Genomic DNA, 23,494 nt, shown 5'->3' on the forward strand with positions numbered 1-23,494 from the left:
GATGTTAAACATGGCTTCCTAAGCAGTAGCCTCTGGAGAAAGAGAATTGGAGACGAGCTTGAGAAATTTGCTGTTAGAAGCACATAGGGTCAGGCTAACACAGGATCCTGGCTCCTTTCCCTCATATATTCCCTCCTTTCCTCAGACACACCATACACAATAGGGCGCTGACTCCATAGGACCACAAGCAACTATCTCTCTAACTGCCTGGCGAGACTGCAGTGCTGCACTCTGAGCAGGAGCTCCTGCTGCTAGGGACACTGCTCCTGCTGGGTCTGTATGACTACAGCTTCCCAGGTAGACCTAGTCCTAGGGAGGTGGAATGCGAGGGTTCTCAGGTGAGCGTAACTCTGGTCCTGTTCTAGAGCCGGTCATAGAGCACAGATCACAGCCCCGCACCCCTCAGGACCCAAGGGCCCCTGCCTCCCCCCACCTCCCAGGCATGGCTTTTGACCTTTGCTCATCTGCAGTTTATGTCACTTTGGGCCTCATCAGCTACAGGAAGGGGCACAGCTCAGCTCAGGAGTGCCACTCACTGGCAGCCAGGAGCCAGGAGTCCAGCATTCCCAGTACCAGACAAAGGCCTGTTGATCTTTGACCTCCCCTCCCTTTCCCTCCCTCCTGCGTTTCTTCCCGGCTGGCCTCTCCTGTTCTCTGGCTTCTCACTTCCCTGACACCCTTGCTCTGTCTGGCAGTTTAACCCAGCTCCTTGCCTAGACCAATCCTTCCATGTTGTCTTCAAGCCCTGCTTCCTGCACATCTCCCAACCCTGACAAGGATTCAAGTAAGAAGGTCCAGTGGGCTTCTGGAAGGAGAAGGACATCATCCACAGATGCAGAGTCGAAGTCTCACTCTGACCCCTCCAAAGTGTCTAGGTCCCGGAGACCAAGCCGGCTGACGGTGAAGTATGACCGGGGGCAGCTCCAGCGCTGGCTGGAGGTGGAGCAGTGGGTGGACGCGAAGGTTCAGGAGCTTTTCCAGGTGGGTAGCATGCAGGAGGGCGGCGGGTCTGGGGGACCTGGGTCCTGGCCAGGGGGCTGAGAAAGAGCCTGCTCTGAGACCTCAGGAGGAGCTGGAGGGCAGATGTGAGAAGCTCCCGTGGAGAAAGAGCTTTTCTCAACAGGTGAAGCATGTTTTTGCAGCCCAGAAACCAGGCCCCTCTGGTCTGTGCTCTGCCTCTAACTCTCTTCATAAAATCTGGGTCACGTCTTTTACCATCTCTGAGACTTAGTTTCCTAATCTATAAAATAGGGCTATAAATGCCTATAAATATTTCCTTTTAGGACTTTTTGATGCTCAAATGAAATAATAGAAGGGCTATTTTTATTTTATGTCTTTATTTTATTTTTTATTTTTCGTTTTTTGAGAGAAGCAAGGAGAGAGAGAGACAGGCACAATGAGCTGCTCCTGTGTGTGCCTGACCAGGAAAATCAAACAGGCAACCTCCGCACTCCGGGACGACACCCACCAACCAACCTATCTGGCCAGGGCTTAATTTTTATTAATTTTTAGAGACAGAGAGAGGAAGGCAGAGAGAGGGGAGGGGGAAGGGAAGCATTCATTTGTTGTTTCACTCAGTCGTGCATTCTTTGTTTGCTTCCAGTGTGCGCCCTGACTGGGGATTGAACTCACAACCTTGTCATTTCAGATGACGCTCTTAACTGACTGAGCTAACTGGCCAGGGTCTATTTTTATTTTATTTTTTAAATGTTTATTTTATTGATTTTAGAAAAAAGAAGGGTGAGAGCAAGAGGAAACAGGAACATCTGTTCCTGTATGTGCCCTGACTGGAGATCAAACCAGCAAACTCTGTGCTTTGGGACAATGCTCTAACCAACTGAGCTATCTGGCCAGGGCTTTTTATGTCTTTATTTCCTCTCATCCTCAACACACATACATATCTAGAGCTACATTGTCCATCCAATACTGTAGCTATCAGCTATGTGTAACTATTTAATTTTAATTAATGAAACTAAATAAAATTAAAAGTTCATTTTCTTAGTCACACTAGCCACATTTCAGCTGCCCTATAGCCCCATGTGGCTAGCGGCTACCATATTGTCAACATAAATGTAAAACATTTTCATCATTTCAGGATGGACAGAATGGGACTAGGACATCGGAGTAACTGGCACTAACACCAGCAGCTGATTAGCCTTGGCCCTGGCTCTGACTGACAGCACCATGGGAAAAGGATAGGTCTTGGTGCCTTATCATGGAAGTACTTAAATATCTCCAAATTGGGTCCTACGGTAGTAGCAACAACTGCTTCAACAAGAATAACATTTGGAGCACTTCAGCATGTGTTAGACACAGTGCCAGCATTTGACGTGCATTATTTCATTCAGCCTCCCCACGACTCCATTAGGTAGGCACTGTTTTACCAGGGAGGAAATGGAGGCTTCGACATGTTGAGTAACTAGCCCTAGGTCACACAACTAAGAAGCTGTGGGACCCAGAGCTGCAGCTGGGGTTCTGCCTGCAGAGTCTGAGCACTTATTTGAGCATCTAGTGGTAATCCACACCTGAAGTACTTCAGAAAAAACCAACGCCCTGGCTGCACCTCAATTGAATTGAATTTTAATCTACTAGGGTGGGGCCTAGGCCCTGGTCTTTTTTATGAGCTCCACAGTTGATCTTGGTGCAGAGAACCACTGCACCAAGCCGGAAACCAGAAACCCTCCTTGTCCATATAACATGGTCCTTGTTTCTCCTCTTTCTTGACTCGCGTCCTTTTTTTTTTTTTCTTCCCTTGGGAGCAGCAAGGGCCTATGGTCCTTCCTGGGAAGGGCTGTATCATTGGCCCTGATGTTGGGTTAGGAAGAGTGATTCATGTGGCCAGACTGTCTTGTGAGGATCAGCGGATCATGTATGCATTTGATCCAGGTGTTGATCATGTCGTCTGCTGCATCCTGGGGTAGGTGGGAGATGTCCTGATGCTCAGGGCAGGAGAGGAAAAGTTTCTTGGCCTGTGTGTGCTCTGACCTTGAAGGGCATCTCCACTTCCCTTTACTACTGCCAGCACCCTCCCTCTCTGGATCAGTTTCAATTTCAGATTGTTGTGCACTTGCATGAAAAGTCTCATATTTCAGACACCTCAGGGCAAACCCTTCCAGGCATCAAAGAAAGACACTTGCCAAATCTTGTTTTGCAAGATTAAGGTAGGGGGAGGGTAGAGGGAGGCAGGGGCTGGCGGGGTGGGGGAGAAGCTGGAGAATAATGAGCTTATAACACTGGAAAGCAGGACATGTGGGAGGACTGCTTCCAGGCAATGACCGAAATAAAATACCTGGCCTGCAGTTGCCATAGCAATTGTCTGAAGGTGCAAGGTGGCAGGTTCTCTCCCAATCCCTGCTCTTTCAGCAGGAAGTAGCCAAGCGACTCACCACCTTCAGCAGAGATGGCAGAAGTGGAGGCAACAGAGCCTCTAGGCTTACCCTACCCTAGTTCTAACTTCAGAGTCCCTTATCACCCACGAGGCCTCTCCCCGACATGTCCACCGTAAGTGGCACCACTGGAAATGGTTCCAGGTATGCATCACTACTTGTTTGGTTTTTTTAATGGGACCCAACCGTCCTTTGTTGGAGCGCCCCACCTCTTCTCCTTGGGTGTGCAGCCTGCTGTGAGGTCTCCAGAGGAAGGAAGTCTGGGTTCAACCAAACAGATTTGGGGCCCTAGAGCTCCTGTTGTCCACAGGGGAAGTGTGGGTTAGGCTACTGAGCAGGGATTTAAACACTCATAAATTTCTCCTATTTTAAAGACTCATGCTCAACAATGTGCCCCCCTCCACCTTCCCATATCTCATGTCTCCTTTATAATAAGACTACTTAAAGGATTTGTCTACATTCACACCCTTTAATTACCTTTTTTCTTGCTATCACCATTCAAACTACCAAAATCTGGCTTCTGCTCCCACCATTCTATTGAGAGGTCTTGCCAAGGTCAGCAATCACTGCCATGGGCTAACTCTAATGTACACATCACTGTTGACCTCCCCAAATTCTTGAAACATTCTTTCCCTATGGCTTTCAAGACACTATCTTTTTCTTTTATTTTTACTTTTCCATTGATAAGAGAGTAAGAAAGGTGAGAGAAAGAGAAAGGGAGGGAGATGGAAAGGGAGAGAAAAGTATCAACTTGTTGTTTCACTTACTTGTTCTATTTAGTTATACACTCATTGATTGCTTCTTGTAGATGCACTGACTGGGGGGGGGTGTCAAACCCATGACCCATGACCTCTGGAACCTGGGTTTATGCTTTATCCACTGAACCACCTGGTCAGGGCTTCTTTTTCTTTCTTTTTTTTGTGACAGAGACAGAGTCAGAGAGAAGGACAGATAGGGACAGGCAGACAGGAAGGGAGAGAGATGAGAAACATCAATTCTTTGTTGCAGCTTAGTTGTTCATTGATTTTCTCATATGTGCCTTGACTGGGGGGCTACAGCAGACCGAGTGATCCCTTGTTCGAGCCAAAGACCTTGGGTTCAAGCTCAAACCAGATGAGTCTACGCTCAAGCTGGTGACCTCGGGGTCTCGAACCTGGGTCCTCCACATCTCAGTCTGACACTCTATCCACTGTGCCACCGCCTGGTCAGGCCGGGGCTTCTTTTTCTTAATTGAATTTACTAGGATACAGGTTTCAGGTGTGCAACTCAATAAAACATCATCTACACACCCTGCATCATATACCCATCCATGACTCTATCTTTTCCTTATCATTTTAATGCAGCCCTTTTAATGTGGTGAGATTTTAAGCAACAACCTGTTGGCCCTGGCTGGTGGCTCAGTGGATAGAGCATCAGTCCAGCATATGGACGTCCTGGGTTTGCTTCCTGGTCAGGTCACACAGGAGAAGCAACCATCTTCTTCTCACTCTATCCCTGTCCCCCTTCTCTTCCTCTTTCCCTCCCGCAGCCAGTGGCTTGATTGATTCTAGCAAGGCCCTGGGCACTGAGGATAGCTCTGTTGGAGCGGATCAACCTCAGGCGCTAAAAATAGCTCAGTATACTTGAGCATAAGCCCCAGATGGGGTTGCTAGGTGGATCCCAGTTGGGGCACAAGCAGGAGTCTGCCTTACTATCTCCCCTCCTCTCACCTAAAAACAAACAAACAAAAAGAAAACAATTTATTAATGTTCCAACTTTTAAAAAGTATTGTCTTTGAATATGTGAAACAAATATTGTTAGTTCATCTCTAATCCTTACTCCATTGCTGACTCCATGAGAGATCCCATGAGAGACCAGGAGTAAGGGGAGTGAGTAGGGAGTGGAGGTGAGAAACGGGTTAAATCCGGCAGCATTTGCCAGGATACCACCACATGTAATGAGGAGTCATAAGTGTACCATACTTGTTCATCTCAGCAGTTGTTTAATATGTCTGTTCGTTTTCTGAGAATTCAAAAAAATACTTGAGGGAAATAATATTTGGATTATGATATGAGCCCATTTCTCAACTCCAGAACTGCAGTGGCAATCTGATTCTAGGTAATATACGTACCTCATATTCAACATACATATTTCTATCATAAGTGATATAAAAATGAAAATGTTTTTTGGAGCTGCACTTACTCTCTTTTGAAGGTAGAATTCTAATTATTAGAATATGTCTTTATTATTATATTCTATATAATTATTCCACTGTCCAACTTCTGGGATTTCAATTACATGTATGTTAGACCACTTGATATCACCCCACAGATCACCAAAGCTTTATTCTGTTCCCCACCTCAGGTTTTTTTTTTTTTCGTGCTTCATTCTGACTAGTTTCTTTTGCTATATCTTCTAGGTCAACTGATTCTTTTTTGGAGGTGGGGGGTAAATTTGCTGTCAATTCTATCCAGTAAAATTTTCATTTAAAATATTCTATTTGTCATCTCCAGATGTTTGGTTCTTTCTCATATCTTTTATTTTCATCAATATGTTTATATTTTTGTTTGTTAATTCCATTATGTCTGCCATTTCTAGGTCTGAGTCTATTAATTGATTTTTCTCCTAGGTATAGGTCACATTTCCTGCTTCTTGGCATGACTAGTGTTTGTTTGTTTTTTACTGGATACTAAATTGTACTATAAATTTTATGATGTTGAGTAACTGGATTTTTTCTTTCTTCCTTTAAAGAGTGCTAGGCTTTGTCCTAGTAGGTAGTTCACTTACTTGTAGTTCAGTTTGATCCTTCTAACGTTTGTTTTTAATCTCAATTAGTATCAGTCTAGAGTAGCTTTTGATCTAGAGAATAATTTATCCCTGTAGTGAAGTATGGTCCTTCTGAGGTATCTGCTGAATCCCTGCAGATCAGTGATGACTGTCTACTTTGGCTGGGTGGAATTTGATTTGTTCCCAGTCCTCTGTGAGGTCTGAGAACTGTTCATCTCTGTGCTTTAGGTATCTTATAGTACTTGGCCTTGTGAAGTTTTACTCAATGAATGAGCATCTTGTGTCAGCAGAGACTCAAGAGACCTTTTATGCAGATTTCTGGAGGTCCCTTTCTTTATAACTCCCTCCTTACCGGAACTTTGTCCAACAAATTCCAGTTACCTCAACCCTGAATTCTGACCTCTGTCATATAAATTTAGCAAGACCACTGTGCTTTGCTTGGGATCTCCCTCTCAGCTTTGTTGTCTGGAAATTGCCTCTAAAAGGAATTCAGGGCAGCCCTGGCCAGGTAGCTCAGTTGGTTAGATCATTTTCCCGATATGCAAAGTTGGGGGTTCAATCCCTGGTGAGGTCTTATACAATAATTAACCAATAAATATAAATAAGTGGAACTACAAATTGATGTTTTTTTTCTCTCTCTCTCTCTCAAATCAATTTAAAAAAAGAATTTTTTCTTAAAGAAAGAAATTCAGGCCCTGGCTGGTTGGCTCAGTGGTAGAGTGTCGGCCTGCCGTGCAGGAGTCCTGGGTTTGATTCCTGGCCAGGGCACACAGGAGAAGCGCCCATCTGCTTCTCCACCCCTCCCCCTCTCCTTCCTCTCTGTCTCTCTCTACCCCTCTTGCAGCCAAGGCTCCATTGGAGCAAGATTGGCCAGGGCGCTGAGGATGGCTCTGTGGCCTCTGCCTCAGGTGCTAGAATGGCTCTAATTGTGGCAGAGCGACACCCCAGATGGGCAGAGCATCGCCCCCTGGTGGGCATGCTGGGTGGATCCCGGTCGGGCGCATGCGGGAGTCTGTCTGACTGCCTCCCCGTTTCCAGCTTCAGAAAAATACAAAAAGGAAAAAAAAAAGAAAGAAATTCAGGGAAGTTATAGAGTTTACTTTTTCAATTCCCTTCTCTTTCAGGTATTTCTGAGCTACTTCTTGTCCAATAACTGAAAACATTGTTCATATATATTTTTTCCTAGTTTTCCAGTTACTTATGTTGGTAAATAAATCTGGTCTCTGTTACACCATTATGACCAGAAGATAAACATCTGGCTAACTCTTACTTAGCCTTCTGGTCTCAAATTAGAGGTCACTTCCTTCCAGGAAGACTTTTTAAACCCCAGGATCAGTTGGGTTCTCCTTTCATATTCTCCCAAGTATCTCATCAGAGTGCTTATCACCCAGTGCTGCAACTGCCTTTTCACTTATCTGTATCCTTTAGGAGACTATAAGCTTCTCAAAGGTAGGATCATATCAGTCTGTCTTGTTATGGCCCCAACATTCATCACCGTGCTTGGTGCATAGCATTCTTGCAATAAATGTGCATTAAATGAATGAATGCTGAATCACATGAGCTAGAAACCAAGGAAGCAAAGAGGAAAGTCTAGAGCTTAGGATGAGAGAGCTAACTTAGAACCCTAGCACTGTTTATTTTTAAAAAGGCACGGAGGATGCCCTGGCTGGATGGCTCGCTTGGCTGGAGCATTGTCCTGCAGTGCAGAGGTGGCTGGTTCGGTCCCTGGCTGGGGCACATACAGAAACAGACTGATGCTTCTGTCTCCCCCTAACCCCCTCTCTCTGGACTCAATAAAAATAAAAGAATAAAATAGTAGAAAAGGCCCTGGCCGGTTGGCTCAGCGGTAGAGCGTCGGCCTGCCGTGCAGAGGACCCGGGTTCGATTCCTGGCCAGGGTACATAGGAGAAGCGCCCATTTGCTTCTCCACCCCCCCTCCTTCCTCTCTGTCTCTCTCTTCCCCTCCCGCAGCCAAGGCTCCATTGGAGCAAAGATGGTCCGGGCGCTGGGGATGGCTCCTTGGCCTCTGCCCCAGGCGCTAGAGTGGCTCTGGTCGCGGCAGAGCAACGCCCCGAATGGGCAGAGCATCGCCCCGTGGTGGGCAGAGTGTCACCCCCTGGTGGGCCTGCCAGGTGGATCCCGGTCGGGCGCATGTGGGAGTCTGTCTGACTGTCTCTTCCCGTTTCCAGCTTCAGAAAAATACAAAAAAAAAAAAAAAAAAAAAAGTAGAAAAAAATAAAAACAAAAAAAAAATAAGGCAACAGAGAATATATTTTTAAAAAAAGATATGGAAGGACCAAAACTTGTTAATAGTGGTTACCCATTGGCAGTGGGAAGAATACAAGGGTAGATGTGGGAAAAATACAAGGGTAGATGAGGCTTCTTTTTTTTTTTTTTTGTATTTTTCTGAAATGAGAAGCGAGGAGGCAGACAGACAGACTCGTGCATACGCCCAACCAGGATACACCTGGTATGCCCACCAGGGGACGATGCTCTGCCCATCTGGGGTGTTGCTCTGTTGCAACCAGAGCCATTCTAGCACCTGAGGTGGAGGCCACAGAGCCATCCGCAGTGCCTGGGCCAACTTTGCTCCCATGGAGCCTTGGCTGCAGGAGGGGAAGAGAGAGACAGAGAGAAAGGAGAAGGGAGAAGGGTGGAGAAGCAGATGGGCACCTCTTCTATGTGCCCCGGCCGGGAATCAAACCCGGGACTTCCACATGCCAGACTGACGTTCTACCGCTGAGCCAACTGGCCAGGGCCTTTTTTCTTTGCTTTTTAAAAAATCAATTTAAGGCCCTGGCCATTGGCTCAGTGGCTAGAGTGTCAACCCGGAGTGCAGAAGTCTGGGTTTGATTCCTGGTCAGGGTATTCATGACAAGCACCCATCTGTTTCCCTCCCTCTCCCTCTCCCCCTTCTCTCTTCCCATCTTGCAGCCAGTGGTTCCAGTGGTTCAACTGTTGCCCCTGGTGCTGATGATAGCTCAGCTGATTTGAGCATCAGCTCCAAACATGAGTTGCTGGGTGGATCCCAGTTGGGGCACATGCTCTCTATCCACCATCTTCTCACTTCAAAAAAAAAAAGAAAGAGCCTGACCAGGTGGTGGTGCAGTGGATAGAGCGTTGGACTGAGATGCAGAGGACCCAGGTTCGAGACCCCGAGTTTGCCATCTTGAGCGTGGGCTCATCGGGTTTGAGCAAGGCTCACCAGCTTGAACCCAAGGTCGCTGGCTAGAGCAATGGGTCACTAGGTCTGCTGTAGCCCCCCAGTCAAGACACATATGAGAAATCAATCAATGAACAACTAAGGAACTGCAATGAAGAATTGATGTTTCTCATCTCTCCCTTCCTGTCTGTCTGTCCCTCTCTCTGACTCTCTCTGTCTCTGCCACACAAATAAAAGAAAGAAAAAGAAATTTAAAATATCAATTTATAAGAGTATAACTGACAGAATAAAATTTGCCTGTTTGAAGTCTACATTTGAATGTACTGTGTCATATGTATTCACTACCCCAATCAAGTTATAGGACATTTCCATCATCCAGAAAGTTCCCCAAAAGCCCTTTAATCAGATTGCACAACTACTTACTCCATCCATTTTTATTATGTCTACTCAACTGACCCTAACATGTAAATACTTTGAGGCAGGCTCTCACTCTTTTTAAATTTATTGAATTTTGCCCTGACTGGTTGGCTCAGTGGTACAGCATTGGCCTGGTGTATGGATGTCCTGGGTTCGATTCCCGATCAGGGCACACAGGAGAAGCACCCATCTGCTTCTCTACCCCTGCCCCTCTTGCTTCTCTCTTTCTCTCTTCTCCTCCTGCAGCCATGGCTTGATTGGACCAAACTGGCCCCAGGAGGTGAGGATGGCTCCATGGCCTCTGCCTCAGGTGCTAAGAAGAGCTCAGTTGCTGGGCAGAGCATTGCCCCTTAGTGGGCTTACCAGCTGGATTCTGGTCTGGGTGCATGTAGAAGTCTGTCTCTCTGCCTCCCCTCCTCTCACTATATATATTGATTTTAGGGAGAGAGGAAGAGGGGGAGAGAGAGAGAGAAACATTGGTTTGTTGTCACCCATTTATGCATTCATTGGTTGATTCCTGTTATGTGCCCTGACCAGGAATCAAACCTGCAACAGTGATGCCCTGGGACTATTCTCAGATGCTATTTGCCATGTGCATATCTTCTTTGGTAGGCATATGTTTAGACATTTTGCCTTATAAAATATTATTCACTTCTTATTGTTGAGTTTCAAGAGATCTTTGTATATTTTGGATAACAGTTTTTTATCATCTCTCTTTTTTGACAGAGATAGAGAGTGAGAGAGAGGAACAGATAGATAGGAATAGACAGGAAGGGAGAGAGATGAGAAGCATCAATTCTTTGTTGCGGCACCTTAGTTGTTCATTGATTGCTTTCTCATATGTGCCTTAACAGGAGGCCTCCAGCAGAGCAAGTGACCCCTTGCTCAAGCCAGCAACCTTGGGCTTCAAGCCAGCAACCATGGGGTCATATCTATGATCTTACGCTCAAACCAGTGACCCTGCATTGAAGCTGGTGAGCCTGCACTTAAGCCAGCAACTTCGGGTTTCGAACCTGGGTCCTTCACATCGCAGCCTGACACTCTATCCACTGCACCACAGCCTAGTCAGGCTATCAGGTATATCTCTTGCAAATATTTTCTCCCAGTCTATGGCTTGTCTTCTTCTTGTCCTGAGCTTCTTTCTTCTTTAATTTGATTATTTATATAGGTTAAATTTTTTCAATGACTATAATAACTTAAAAAATTATTTTTAATTTATTTATTGCCTTGGCTGGATGGCTTAATTGGTTGGAGCATTGTCCCAAAGCACAGAGGTTGCTAGTTTAGTCCCCAGTTAGGGCACATACAGGAACAGATCGATGTTCCTGTCTCTCTCCCTTCCTTTCTCGCTAAAATCAATAAATTAAAAAATTTTAAAACATTCATTTATTGATTTTAGAGAGAAAGAGAGAGAGAGAGAGACAGAAACATCAATCTGTGCCTGTATGCGCCCTCACCGGGGATCGAACCCACAAACTTTGCAAATTGGGATGATGCTCCAACAAACCCAGCCATCTAGCCAGGGCTAATGATTACAATAACTTTTAAAGATAGCTTTATTTTGCATACCATATGATTCACCCACTCAAAATAAAAATTTCAATTGTTTCGGCCCTGGCCGGTTGGCTCAGTGGTAGAGCATTGGCCTGGCGTGCAGAAGTCCCGGGTTCGATTCCCGGCCAGGGCACACAGGAGAAGCGCCCATCTGCTTCTCCACCCCTCCCCCTCTCCTTCCTCTCTGTCTCTCTCTTCCCCTCCTGCAACCGAGGCTCTATTGGAGCAAAGATGGCCCGGGCGCTGGGGATGGCTCCTTGGCCTCTGCCCCAGGCGCTAGAGTGGCTCTGGTCATGGCAGAGCAGCGCCCCGGAGGGGCAGAGCATCGCCCCCTGGTGGGCGTGCTGGGTGGATCCCTGTCGGGCGCATGTGGGAGTCTGTCTGACTGTCTCTCCCCGTTTCTAGCTTCAGAAAAATACAAAAAAAAAAAAAAAAAATTCAATTGTTTCAAATATCTTCACATGGTTGTACAACCATCACAACCTAAGTTTAGGCCTTTTTTCACCCCTAAAAGAAACTCTACACCTCTTAGCAGTCATACCTCATTCCCTACTACCATCACTCCCAGTCCTAAGAAACCACTAATCTACTTTTTGTCTCCATCAATGTGCCTATTCTGGACATTTCATACAAACTGAAATTATGTAGACATATAATATATAGCCTTTTATAACTGGTTTCTTTCACTGACAATGCTTTCAAGTTTCATCCATGTTGTAGCATGAATCAGTACTTTTGTCCTTTTTTTTTTTTTTTTTGAGAGAGAGAGAGAAACAGGAAAGGGAGAGAGATGGTGAGAAGCATCAATTTGTAGTAGCTTTCACTTTAGTTGTGCTAATTGCTTCTCATTAGTGCCTTGACCAGGGTGAGCCAGTGCCCCCACCCCTTTTTAAGTGAGAGGAGGGGAGATAGAGACAGACTCCCACATGTACCCCAACCAGGATTCACTCAGCAAGCCCTGTCTGGGGCTGATGCTCAAATCAACTGAGCTGTCCTCAGTGCCTGGGACCAATGCTCGAACAAATCAAGCCACTGGCTGTGAGAGGGAAAGAAAGAAGGGGGAGAGGGAAGGGAATAAAAGCAGATGGTCGCTTTTCATGCTTTTCATGTGTGCCCTGACGAGGACTGAACCCAGGATGTCTGCATGCTGGGCCAACTCTTTATACACTGAGCCAACTGCCCAGGGCTGAGCCAATGTCCCCTTGTTCAAGCCAGCAACCTTGGGCTTTTCATGCCAGTGACTTTTGGGATCGTGTGGATGATTCCCCCTGCTCAAGCCAGCGACCCCATGCTGACGAGCCAGTGACCTCAGGGTTTCCAACAGGCGACCTCGGTGCTCTGGGTCAACACTTGATCCACTCTGCCACCACTGGTCAGGTTGTACTTTATTCCTTTTATTGACGAATTATATTGTATAGCTACATTATATTTTATTTATCTATTCATCAGTTGATGGGCATTTGGATTGTTTTCAACTTTTTGGCTGGCATGAATGATGCTGCTAAGAACATTCATGTGCAAACTTTTGTGTAGACATATGTTTTCATTTCTCTTGGGAACAGACCAAGGAGCTGAATTGCTGGGTTCGAAGATAACTGTATACTTAACATTTTACAGAACTGCCAAACTGTTTTCTAAACCAGCTACACCATTTTACATCCTTATGACAATGTATGTAACTTTTGAAATTAAACAAATATTCTTTCTAAAGAACTCTAGTGCTGTTTCAGGTAGAACATATTAGGTGTTCAGTAACTGTTACGGAAGAATGAATGTGTGGTTTGAGTAGGGTGAGGAGAGGGATTGAACATGGGAAGTGGAGCAGGGGATGGGTGAGCCCCTGACAGTATCTCACCCCAGCACTAGCTGGGCATTCCTCTCTGAGCCCCATGTGATTCCCAAACAGGATCAACCAACCCCTTCAGAGCCTGAGATTGACTTGGAGGCTCTCATGGAACTATCCGCTGAGGAGCAGAAAACTCAGTTGGAGGTAGAATGGGGTGGGGCTGGGCCCCAGGTCTAGGGGTTGGGGTTGGAAGCTGGGTTTGAACCAAGGGGAATCGTGGCTCTGCCTCTTTGGGTGGAGTGGGGAAAACCAACTCAGAGGAAGAATTCCTGAAAGACTGAGTGGGGGCCTGTGGGAAAGTGCCGTGGCGCAGGGACCCACTGTCTTCTCTCTTCTACCAAGGCTCTTCTCCGAGACTGTCCCCACCCCACAGAGGTACGGATGCTTTGCTATTCGGGGGGTAAGAGGAAGCTGAGTGGGGAGGCAGCTAATGAGAGGAAAGCTTGGCTTTGCATCTTTTCCCCCTTCCCTGGCTCTAAGGAGATGGGATGGGGAGAGATTAGGGAGGACAGTGGGGTGGGCGGGCATGACTCCATTCCTTAATCTCACTGGTTTCTCTCTCAGCCTTTTATCTCCGAGCTACTTAGTCAACTCAAGAAACTCCGGAGACTCAGTCGGCCTCAGAAATAAGACCCGTGAGCACAGTCAGGCCTGCACTGGGCCTCTGGATCCTGAGCTGAGAGGGAAGTGGCTCCTTGGGACATGGACAAGAAACACTGGAAGATGAGGAGAGACATTTGAACAACCCTATTGTATGTACGGTCACAGCTGGTTCTTGCAAGCTGGGCTTTCTGTCCTCGAAGCATGGCTTTCTGGGAGCAAGTCATGGCTGTTGTCCAGTGCTTTCCTTGCCAGCCAAGTGGATAAAACCTAGCAGTTCCAGCTGAATGGAGTGTGGAGCATATCTGTGTTGCGGGATGGTGAGGAATGGGGGAGGGAGAGGGTGAAGCAATATACCAGTCAGCACTCTGAGTCACTCACTACACTGTATTCACATACCTCATCCATCCATCCATCCTTCCATCCATCCAAACAGTCCCTGAGAACTTAAAAATGAAAGTCACAATTTCACAGTTTCAGAGATTACAATCTAGCAAGGCCCAGAGGCAGACACAAATCATCCTGTCATCAACAACAGAAGCTCAAGTAGCAAAGACTACCGAATTTCCCTGTGTGTAAGATGCACCTTAATTTTGGGGCTGAAAATTTGGAAAAAAGTATTATATAAAGTTACTGAATTCAAGTTTTATTCATCATAAAATTCATACAACTCATCACTGTCAAACTCCCATTCATTAGCTTGTCCTCATCTGTGTCTGATGACGAATCAGTCTTCGTTATATTACCTTCTCCTCAGTTCCATCTATGGCATTTGAAATGCCACAACCACTGTATAAAATGCACCGTTTTTAGACCCCAAATTTTTCAAAAAAGGGTGTGTCGGTGTGTCTTATACATGGGGAAATACAGTAGTTTTGAACCCAGAAGAGAGATAACAGGAAAAAGCTAGCTGGGTCTGGGCATCAGGGAAAGCTAAACACTCCAACCCTCTAAATCAGGGGTCCCCAAACTTTTTACACAGGGGTCAGTTCACTGTCCCTCAGACCATTGGAGGGCCGGACTATAAAAAAAAAACTATGAACAAATCCCTATGCACACTGCACATATCTTATTTTAAAGTAAAAAATCAAAACGGGAACAAATATAACATTTAAAATAAAGAACAAGTAAATTTAAATTAACAAACTGACCAGTATTTCAATGGGAACTATGCTCCTCTCACTGACCACCAATGAAAGAGGTGCCTTCTGGAAGTGCAGTGGGGGCCGGATAAATGGCCTCAGGGGGCCGCATGTGGCCCGTGGGCCATAGTTTGGGGACCCCTGCTCTAAATGATGTAGGAGGCCTCAGGCAGAGAACTCTCCTGAGTTGGCTCCAGCAAGAAGAGAAAAGGCAGGGGTGAAGCACAGAGGTATAGGGGAACACGCTAAGAGGCCAGGGGTGAGGTCAGGCGGGAGTTGCTGGAAACAGAGTCAGAATGGCAGGCAGGTTAGGACAGAGCGCTGGGAGGTGGTCTTCTTTGGGAGTAAGGCAGGAGGCAGGGTATGCATCCATTGTTTATGCAATGCAGTGTCTGAGTACTAGAGAGGCTGAGAATCCAAGATGGTGGGGCCTGAGGGCTAAACTGGGCTGCCAGAGCAGAACACACAGTACAGTTCAATTGAATGAATATTCATGCCTACTGGCTATATGACCTCCACGATGGGTGGGTGGTACCCTTCCTGACTGGAGAATGTCCCAGGAGGGCTCAATCCTTTCCCTCACTCCACAGGACTGGACTTATAGCCTACTCTTCTTTTGCCACCACTCCAAGGACCCAGGCTCAGGGCCCACAGGGTTCCAGAGATAAAAGATGCTGGGCCCAAGGAATCAACATATTTTATTTGAAACATTAAGTGCTAGGGTCCTTGGGCAGGTTTCAAGGTTCATCCTTAGAATCAATCTGGTCCTTCCAAGTCCAGGTGTGGCTGGTGGAGGGCTCCCGACTTCTGCTTTCAATCTGGCTCCTCTGTGCACCATCTCCAGCGGAGAATCTTTCCTTCTCCCAGGGACACGGAGGCTCAGGAAAGGGTGTACCTATGCACAGGCTAGCCTGATATGCTCTCCCATCAGATGCCCTGAGCCTGAGCCCAGAGGTGGGTGCCCCAACCTGTGTGATTTTCCTAGGAGGACCAGGGTCTCCTCAGTGCTTTTGGACTGCATGTAGGGGGTGGTAAGCAGATGTCTGGTGCTCTTTAAGTTCAAAGGCATCGTGGCCTTCCCTATGGAACAAAGAGATATAGGTCAGGGATCACAGGTAGGCCTTGAACACACCCAGTCCTACAGAACATTCTACCTGCACCCACCGGAAGCAGCGGGCACAGTAGAGGTCTCCATCGCAGCCAGCGCAGCGTAGGGCGGCGTCCTCATTGCAGATGCAGCACCAGGGGAGCTCTTCTTCCTCAGCCTCAGGCCTGGGGGCCGCAGCCTGGGCCTGCAGGGAGCAGAGAGGAATGGGGGAAGTAAGGTACCTGGTGGAGTATGGGTGGGAGGGCTGCTGCCAGAGCAGTCAGCCAGTCACGAGGGATGCTGTGGAGGCCACCCAGGGGTCTGTCTCACCTCAGGCTCTGCCCTGCAGGGTTTGACCCAGGTTTGGAGAGCTGGCTCCACAGGGATGTTAAAGCCACTTGCCTGGTCCAGGGCAGCTTCCTCGGTGAGCTGTGGGTAGAGCAAAGACATACAGCTCCCTGCTCGTGGCCCAGCTCCTCCTGCACACCCCCAGAGGTTGTGTGGCCTTAGCTTCTCAACCCATCTTCCTTTATTGGTTGCCTGTGGCTGCTGACACTCCGTCTCAAGGGGCCTGGGGGCAGGTCTGTGTCACAGGGACAGTGTGGCCCCAGCTACAACAGCAGCTGCAGTGTGACTGGCCATCCAATCCGAGTGGAGGCAGGGTGAATGGGACCAGGTGGGTGGTGGGGCAGCAAAGCAGAGACAGAACAAGGGGTGGTCAGGTGGGTAAGGCAGGCCCACCTGTTGTAGGATTCTCTGGATAGCTGTCTCCTCATCTTCATCATCATCACTGTCTGGGAGGAGATAGTCTTGGAGGGTCACTTGAAGAGGGAGAGAGAGAGGAATAGGGGAGGAGGAGTGAGGTTGAGAGAGTTTACCCCAGTGGCTGTACTCTTGACCCCAGGAGCTGGTTGGTTTCCGGTGGCACTTGTTTCAGAGCTGAGCAGTCTCTGCAGCCACTCTGATCAGACCCTGCCCCCTCCCTGCTCCACGCTATAGGGCTGGGGGGGAGGAACAGAGGCTCTGCACCTGAAGTGACTGAGGGTCACCTGCCATCTGAGAGCTGCCACTTATTCTTCATCCACTGCTTTGCTCCAGTACTTACCCCGTGGCTCTGGACACAGCTCTTTCGACCCCTGGGCACAGGGACCCCCAGCAGCTGACCGAGCCTGGCAGCTCTTTTGCAGAGCTTGGGCTAGAGGTGGGGGTGGTGGCTGCCCAATGGACATGAGTGAGTAGCTTCTCCCCAGCCGCTACCTCTGTCAGGGTCCTGTCCTCGAAGCACGGCCAGGCGCTTGGCAAGGGCCAGGATCCGCTCCTGCCTCGTGTTCTCCTCCCGCAGCGCGACTGCTGCTTCAGCCAGCAGCCTGCTCTTCTCCCCCTCCAGGGACAAGCTGGCCTGGCGCTTGGAGTTGGCGCTCTGGGCCCCTGGTCCACCCTGGTTGAGGTCATTCTGGATAGAGGCAGCTAGAAGGAGTAGTGCAGTCAGGGAGGCAGAGACATCCCAAGATCTCTAATCAGAAGCTGCTGAGCCCATTTTTCAACTTTTTATAAAAAACCGCAGATCATCAGTTTTTTGTTCAGCACTAGCTCCTGTGGTTTATATTACAAGTGAGTATTTCCTCCATTTTTCCCAGAGTAAAAACCTGGTAATCTTAGATGTTTTTTCAACCACATCCATCCTCACCCACCTGATTTTTTTTTTAAATTTTATTTTAGTGAGAGGAGGGGAGGCAGAGAGACTCCCACATGCGCCTGGACCAGGATCCACCTGGAAAGCCCGCTAGGGGGTGATACTCTGCCCATCTGGGGCCCATGCTCTGTTGCAACTGAGCCATTTTTTTAGCACTTGAGGCAGAGGCCGTGAAGCCATCCTCAGCACCTGAGGCCAACTTGCTCTAATCAAGCCAGGGCTGCAGGAGGGGAGGAGATGAGAGAGAGGGAGAGAGACAGAAGTGAGAGGGGGAGGGTTGGAAAAGCAGATGGGTGCTTCTCCTGTGTGCCCTGAATGGGAATCGAACCCAGGACATCTACAGGCTGGGCCGACGCTCTACCACATGAGGTCCTTAGGGTGGGCATCTCATGGTATGGGACTCGCTGCCCAAAAGGATCAGGATACAGGAAAGCCAAGGATTAGCCAGAGTCTCTGCCTTATAGGCTGAAATGAGCATTTCCAGGCAGCGGCACAGAAAGAATGTGTTACTAGGCTGGAAGAATTTTGCCAGAGTGGATGTGGCTTTGACACGTTCTCTTTAGTTCAGCTGCAGAGCAAGAGGTTTGAAAGCAGACAGCTTTGGGTTCAAGTACTAGCTTTGTTACTTAATAGCTGTGTGACCTTGATCAAGTTCCTTAAGCTCAACAGGCCTCAGTTTCTGCTTTTATAAAATATGGATCATAATAGTGTGTACCTCATAGGATTACTGAGGATGTTCAATGAGATTGTGTCTCTAAAGCAGGGTTTCTCAATGTTGGTTCTATTGACATTTTGGGCAGGATAATTCTTTGTTGTGGGACTGTCCTGTGCATTGTTTGATGTTTTAGCAGCATCCCTAGCTTCTGCTCACTAAATACCAGTGGTACTTTCTGATCTGTGACAACCAAAATGTCTCTAGACACTGTCAAATGGGCCCTGGAGGGGAAATCATCCTTCGCTCTAAAGCCTTTGACTAGCACAGTCCAATAGAATGTTTTATGGCCTGACCTGTGGTGGCGCAGTGGATAAAGCGTCAACCTGGAAACACTGAGGTTGCCGGTTCAAAACCCTGGGCTTGCCTGGTCAAGGCACATATGGGAGTTGATGCTTCCTGCTCCTCCCCCCTTCCCTCTTTCTCTCTTTCCTCTCTATAATGAATAAATAAAGTCTTTAAAAATAATAATAATAATAATAAAAAAAATAGAATGTTTTATGATGATGGAAACATTCCAAATCATGGTTTACATTTGTACTGTCCAAGATGGTAGCCATGAGCCACATGTGGCTATTGAGCACTTGAAATGTGGCTGGTATCACTGAAGGAACCACATTTTAAATTTTATTTAATTTTAATTAATTAAATAACCTCTTCCTCCTCCTAATTGTCACCATTGCAAACAACATTTACTAAGCACTTATTATGAGCTAGGCAGGGTCCTAAGAGCTTATTGGATTACCTCATTTACTCCTCACAACTTCCCCACGAGGTGGGTTTTACCACATACACCTCCATTTTACAGGAACGTGAGACTTTCCCTGGGTCACACAGCTAGGAAGTGGTAGAACAGAGAATCACTGATTCTAAAGCCTACATACTATCCACTAGGCTTATACTGGCTCTTGTTGAAATAAACACCCAATAAATGGTAGCTCTTATAATGTTGATTGCTCTCTGATTTATATTCACCTCCCAGAGGGTGGGCATAGAGCCTCTCTCACCTGGGGAAAAAGGAAGCCAGGTCCCTGGGGGCCCAGCTGGAGAAGTTACCTGGGCCTCCTCGTTCCCGGCTCTCATCAATAGCCATCTCTGCTGTCAGCTGTGCCAGCAGATCCCGCGTCTGCTGGGCCTGTGTCCTGGTGTCTGATTGCTGATGCACCTGCTCAGAGGAAGGAACCTTAGTAGGGTTAGTGGGAGCCACACCATAAAGTCCAGAGCAGTCTATGTCAGGGGGAGATACTGAGGCATTCCCAAAGCTCAGGGAAAGGGGGACTAATCCATGTCCCACATAATCGAGTATGTGACAGTCCCCAGCAGGACCAAGGGGTCACTCTTTCCTGCCCCATCCAATCCTGTTTGTCCCTGCGTCCTTGGCCTGGCAGCAGACCTAAGGATCAGGAGGTAGGGTCAGGCTTGCCAACTCCTACAGAGTACATAAGCATACATGTACTAGGACCCCCTTCTCTCTCAAGTCATAGCACTCACTGGCTGGGGGGCTTGAGAAGGTGGAGCTCTGCCCTGCAGTGCAGCAAGCCGTGCCTCCATCTCCTTGGTGGAAGGGATGGAACCGTGGGGTTCATCCCTCAGCGCGGCTAGCCTGGCTTCTATTTCCGCCTGTGAGGGCACTGACTCTGCAATTGGCATGGGGAAACCTTGTAAGGTCCAGAGTAATCCCAGTCCTAGAAGCCCCAGATGGTGTCCTTAAGCCACCCTGCCCGCCCCTACTCACTGGGCCTGTTCTCTTGGCGGAGCCGTGCTAGGCGCTCAGCGATGAGCTGGTCTTGTTGGGTCAGTCCCTGGCTCTGGGGAGTGCCGAGCTTCCGCTTGGCTTCCAAGGCTGCCACAGACCTGGCAGGACATGAGATAAGGGTTCTTGAAGAAGGAAGAAGGGAGGGGTGAAGGTACCCACTCACTTCTTCCCATTCAAATCATTTCTAGGCATCTGGGGAGGCCTCAAATGGATAATATTCTGTGACCCTCATGCATATTGTCCTGCAGCTCAACCCAGCTGCCCAGCTGGAGGGTCCAACTCAAAGGGCAATGTTTATTATTAACTTTTTCTGGAAAGAGGGCTAATTAGCTGATTTCTGATCCCAAGAGGGCAGTCAGGAGCCTGAGAGGTGGATATTCTCCCAAGACTGTTCGTTTGATCTAGAGGCTGGGAAGAGAGTCCTACCCTAGGGCTCCCTTGTCCCTTCTCCATCCACATTTGTCTCTGTCCCTTAAGCACTTACTTCTTATAGTTTTGAGGTGGTGACCACTTGGAAGCATTGGCAGAAGATCCTCTATAGAGAAGAAATACGGTTTCAGAAGTCCTGCCATCTGCCAGTCAGTGCCCCGCACCCCAGACACTTCCTGGGCTGACCTCTGGCCACAGAGCACAAGCTACAAGGGCTGGTCAGCTGCATGCTGCCACGTCTGGCTGAGCCCTCACACATGTCGTGTTCTCACCTGGTCAGGGCCTCGTGGCACTGCTTGCAGACTTTCTGTTGGGTGTTCCCAGCCCGGGGCACTGCTGCACTGAAGCTAAGGCAGCCAGAACAGAAGACCCGACCACAATTCTTACAGCCATTCTACAAGAAATACGAAGCAGGGTTATCCAGCTCTCAACCACTCTTGCAGGCTCCTCCCTGGGATTCTTCGAGCACACACACAAGACACTAAAGTTGTGACCAGCAGATGAGAAGAGGATGAAGAGTGGGGCCCCTAAGGCCTGGGGGGACACGGGGTGGAGGATAAAGTGATTTCTCAGTCTCCGGTCTTTTACTCAAATCAAGTAAAGTTTCATGCAAAATTTCCATGATTTCTTTCTACCCTGTCTTCAATTACCTGACACACTGGGGTGTAGAAGAAAAACAGGCAAAGCCCCTTGGTCATTGACTCTTTTTTGAGAGAGAGAGAGAGAGAGAGAGACAGGCAGGGAGAGAGATGAGAAGAATCCACTCCTAATTGCAGCACTTTTAGTTCATTGATTGCTTCTCATTCATGTCTTGACTGGGAGGGGGGCTCCAGATGAAACAGCGACCTTGGACTGAAGCCAGCAACCATGAGATCAAGTTAATGATTCCAGCTCAAGCCGTGACCCCGCGCTCAAGCTAGTGAGCTTGTGCTCAAGCCGGATGAGTCCGCACTCAAGCCAGCAACCTCGGGGTTTCGAACTTGGGACCTCGGCATCCCAGGTTAATGCTCTATCCACTGCACCACCGTTGGTCAGACGGTCACTGACTCTTCAACAAAGGAGAATCAGAGAGAGTGCAGAGCTCATGCCTTCTCTGCTCTCTAGCTAGGATGGGATAACAATAGTCTCCATTCATTAAGTGCTTACTGTGTGTCAGGCACTAAGCTCAGTATTTAACATTCAACTGACTTAATCCTCACAATTTCCACACATTATTTTGCTTAATCTTGATGCCCCCCATTATTGTTCCTATTTTAGGCAGGGTCAGAGAGGTTACATGACTTGCCCAAACAAAGGTCATCTCTTGAATAAAACAACAGAGCTCAAATTTGAGCCCTGACTCCCAAATCCAGGTTTCTAACTGCTATACGGATCTGCCTCCCTGTGCTTTTCATCCACCCTATCTCCTGGTCACAGCTGAGGCAGAAGAAGCCTCCATTTACCAGGGGAGCTTGGCGGGTCCGTACTGAAGAGGAGATTTTGCCATGGTGCCCTGCGGGCAGGAGAAAGGGCGGTAATCTAACTCAAGAAATTTGGGAAGGCAGGCTGCGTGATGAAGGCTGCAGAGCAAGGAGAGAGTAACGGGGCATGGTGTGATGGAGAGTGGTCACAGGATTGCGGAGAAGCAGAGTTGAGGGGAGGAAACTGCCGGATTCTACATTTGGCAAAAAGAAAAGTCTAGCTTTCCAAAAACGACCGGGGCGCGCTTTACAATTTCTAGAGAACGTTTACCGCTAGCACTTCCCTGGACCCACAAAACCAATCCCGCAAGCGAGGGAGTGCTAGTAGATCCATTTTACAAATATGCAAACTAAGGCTCAGTTACTTAATTAAAATCATACTGTTGGAAAGGGACCGTAAAGCCAGTCCACGGGCTGCAAGTCCCCTGTTTTCTCCTCCACTCTGCGTCCTCCCTGGCCCTCCACTCCACCCCACAGGGAGAGAAGACTCGCCTCCTTCCTGAAGAGGGTGAACTTGACAGCGCAGCCGTAGCACCTACTCTCCATCCTGTTTCCCGGCGAGGTGCAGCATAGTGCGCAGAGCTGAGATCACGAGCACCAGGCCCAGGACCCCTTGGACCTTCACCCAGCTCCGCCCCTGTTCTCCACGCCCATTCGCGCGGGCCAGCTACAGCCTACCGCCGGGAAATCGCGACCCGCCACCCTAGTCGGAGAGCTACAGAGGTGGGCGCGGGGGCTGCTGGGAGTCGTAGTTCATTCACGACGGCCGGCTTTCCTCAGCACACGACATTTCCCAGGGGACTAAGCGTCATTCAGCCGGCTCTGGGCCGACAGTCCCGAGAATCTCCGCGCACGCATAGACGACTGGGAGTTGTAGTACGAATCCAGTCAGGGTTAGAACTATGGCGGTGACCAAGGAACTCTTACAGATGGACCTGTACGCGCTGCTAGGCATTGAGGAGAAGGCGGCAGACAAAGAGGTGAGAACGGTGGCGAGGAGGGCCGGTCCCGAGAGGTCTGGTGGCCCTTCCTGTCTTGGAGCCTAGCCCGCGGCTGGCACCCACTTTCCAGGTTCCGCCCGGCCCTGGGCGGGTAGCGAGGGGCGGCCTGACGGCTTCGGAAGATGGGCTGCTAGACCATTCCAGGATGGTCTGAGAGCCTAACGAGGAGGAGGGGATCACAGAAGGGAGGCTCCTCGTGCAGGGTACTCTGCTCTCCCTTTGGCCCTTGTCAATGAGAGGCGGCGGGGTGAGCCTGGGAGGGAACCCTACCCTGCTCCCTGTGTAGGATCAGCCTCGAGTTCCGTTTCTGTCTTGACTGTGGCTGGAGGTTCTGCAGTCTCTCCTGAAGGCTGATTTAATTCCACTTAGAGCCTAGGGCGAAAGAAAGGCCAGGCCTCCAGGCTCCTCCACTCCCTTTGCACCCCCTCCTTGACTCTGGGACCTATGACTCTGCGGACTACGTTTTCTTTTCCACCCCAGCC

At 48.5% G+C, this 23,494-nt stretch overlaps 3 protein-coding genes across 4 annotated transcripts in view; 2 read left to right on the plus strand and 1 right to left on the minus strand.

Annotated features, from left to right (window-relative positions):
- Positions 1-601: 601 nt before the first annotated feature.
- Positions 602-14,031, plus strand: PPP1R14D (protein phosphatase 1 regulatory inhibitor subunit 14D). Of its 2 annotated transcripts, none has more exons than XM_066342071.1 (4): positions 602-981; positions 13,172-13,276; positions 13,475-13,507; positions 13,697-14,031. In XM_066342071.1, the coding sequence occupies exons 1-4, from the start codon at positions 730-732 to the stop codon at positions 13,760-13,762; spliced, it is 456 nt and encodes a 151-aa protein (XP_066198168.1). In that variant the 5' UTR covers positions 602-729; the 3' UTR covers positions 13,763-14,031. The 2 variants fall into 2 exon arrangements, with proteins under 2 accessions (XP_066198168.1, XP_066198169.1); XM_066342072.1 differs by having other exon boundaries at positions 610-981; positions 13,193-13,276; positions 13,697-13,932.
- Positions 14,032-15,554: 1,523 nt separating this feature from the next.
- On the minus strand, positions 15,555-22,754 carry ZFYVE19 (zinc finger FYVE-type containing 19). The gene is made up of 11 exons (XM_066342220.1): positions 22,504-22,754; positions 20,824-20,945; positions 20,607-20,657; positions 20,102-20,220; positions 19,858-20,003; positions 19,423-19,531; positions 17,219-17,428; positions 16,703-16,782; positions 16,292-16,390; positions 16,039-16,166; positions 15,555-15,954 (listed from the first exon to the last, which is right to left on the minus strand). The coding sequence occupies exons 1-11, from the start codon at positions 22,555-22,557 to the stop codon at positions 15,876-15,878; spliced, it is 1,197 nt and encodes a 398-aa protein (XP_066198317.1). The 5' UTR covers positions 22,558-22,754; the 3' UTR covers positions 15,555-15,875.
- Positions 22,755-22,837: 83 nt separating this feature from the next.
- DNAJC17 (DnaJ heat shock protein family (Hsp40) member C17) overlaps positions 22,838-23,494 on the plus strand; it is a 70,233-nt gene continuing 69,576 nt past the window's right edge. Inside the window, exon 1 of the mRNA XM_066342221.1 lies at positions 22,838-22,991. Within this exon, the coding sequence (XP_066198318.1) occupies positions 22,914-22,991 (78 nt within the window). The 5' untranslated portion in view covers positions 22,838-22,913. The remainder of the gene's footprint in view (positions 22,992-23,494) is intronic.

The sequence above is a fragment of the Saccopteryx leptura genome, chromosome 6 (genome assembly GCF_036850995.1).
Source record: "Saccopteryx leptura isolate mSacLep1 chromosome 6, mSacLep1_pri_phased_curated, whole genome shotgun sequence".
Taxonomy (NCBI): domain Eukaryota; kingdom Metazoa; phylum Chordata; class Mammalia; order Chiroptera; family Emballonuridae; genus Saccopteryx; species Saccopteryx leptura.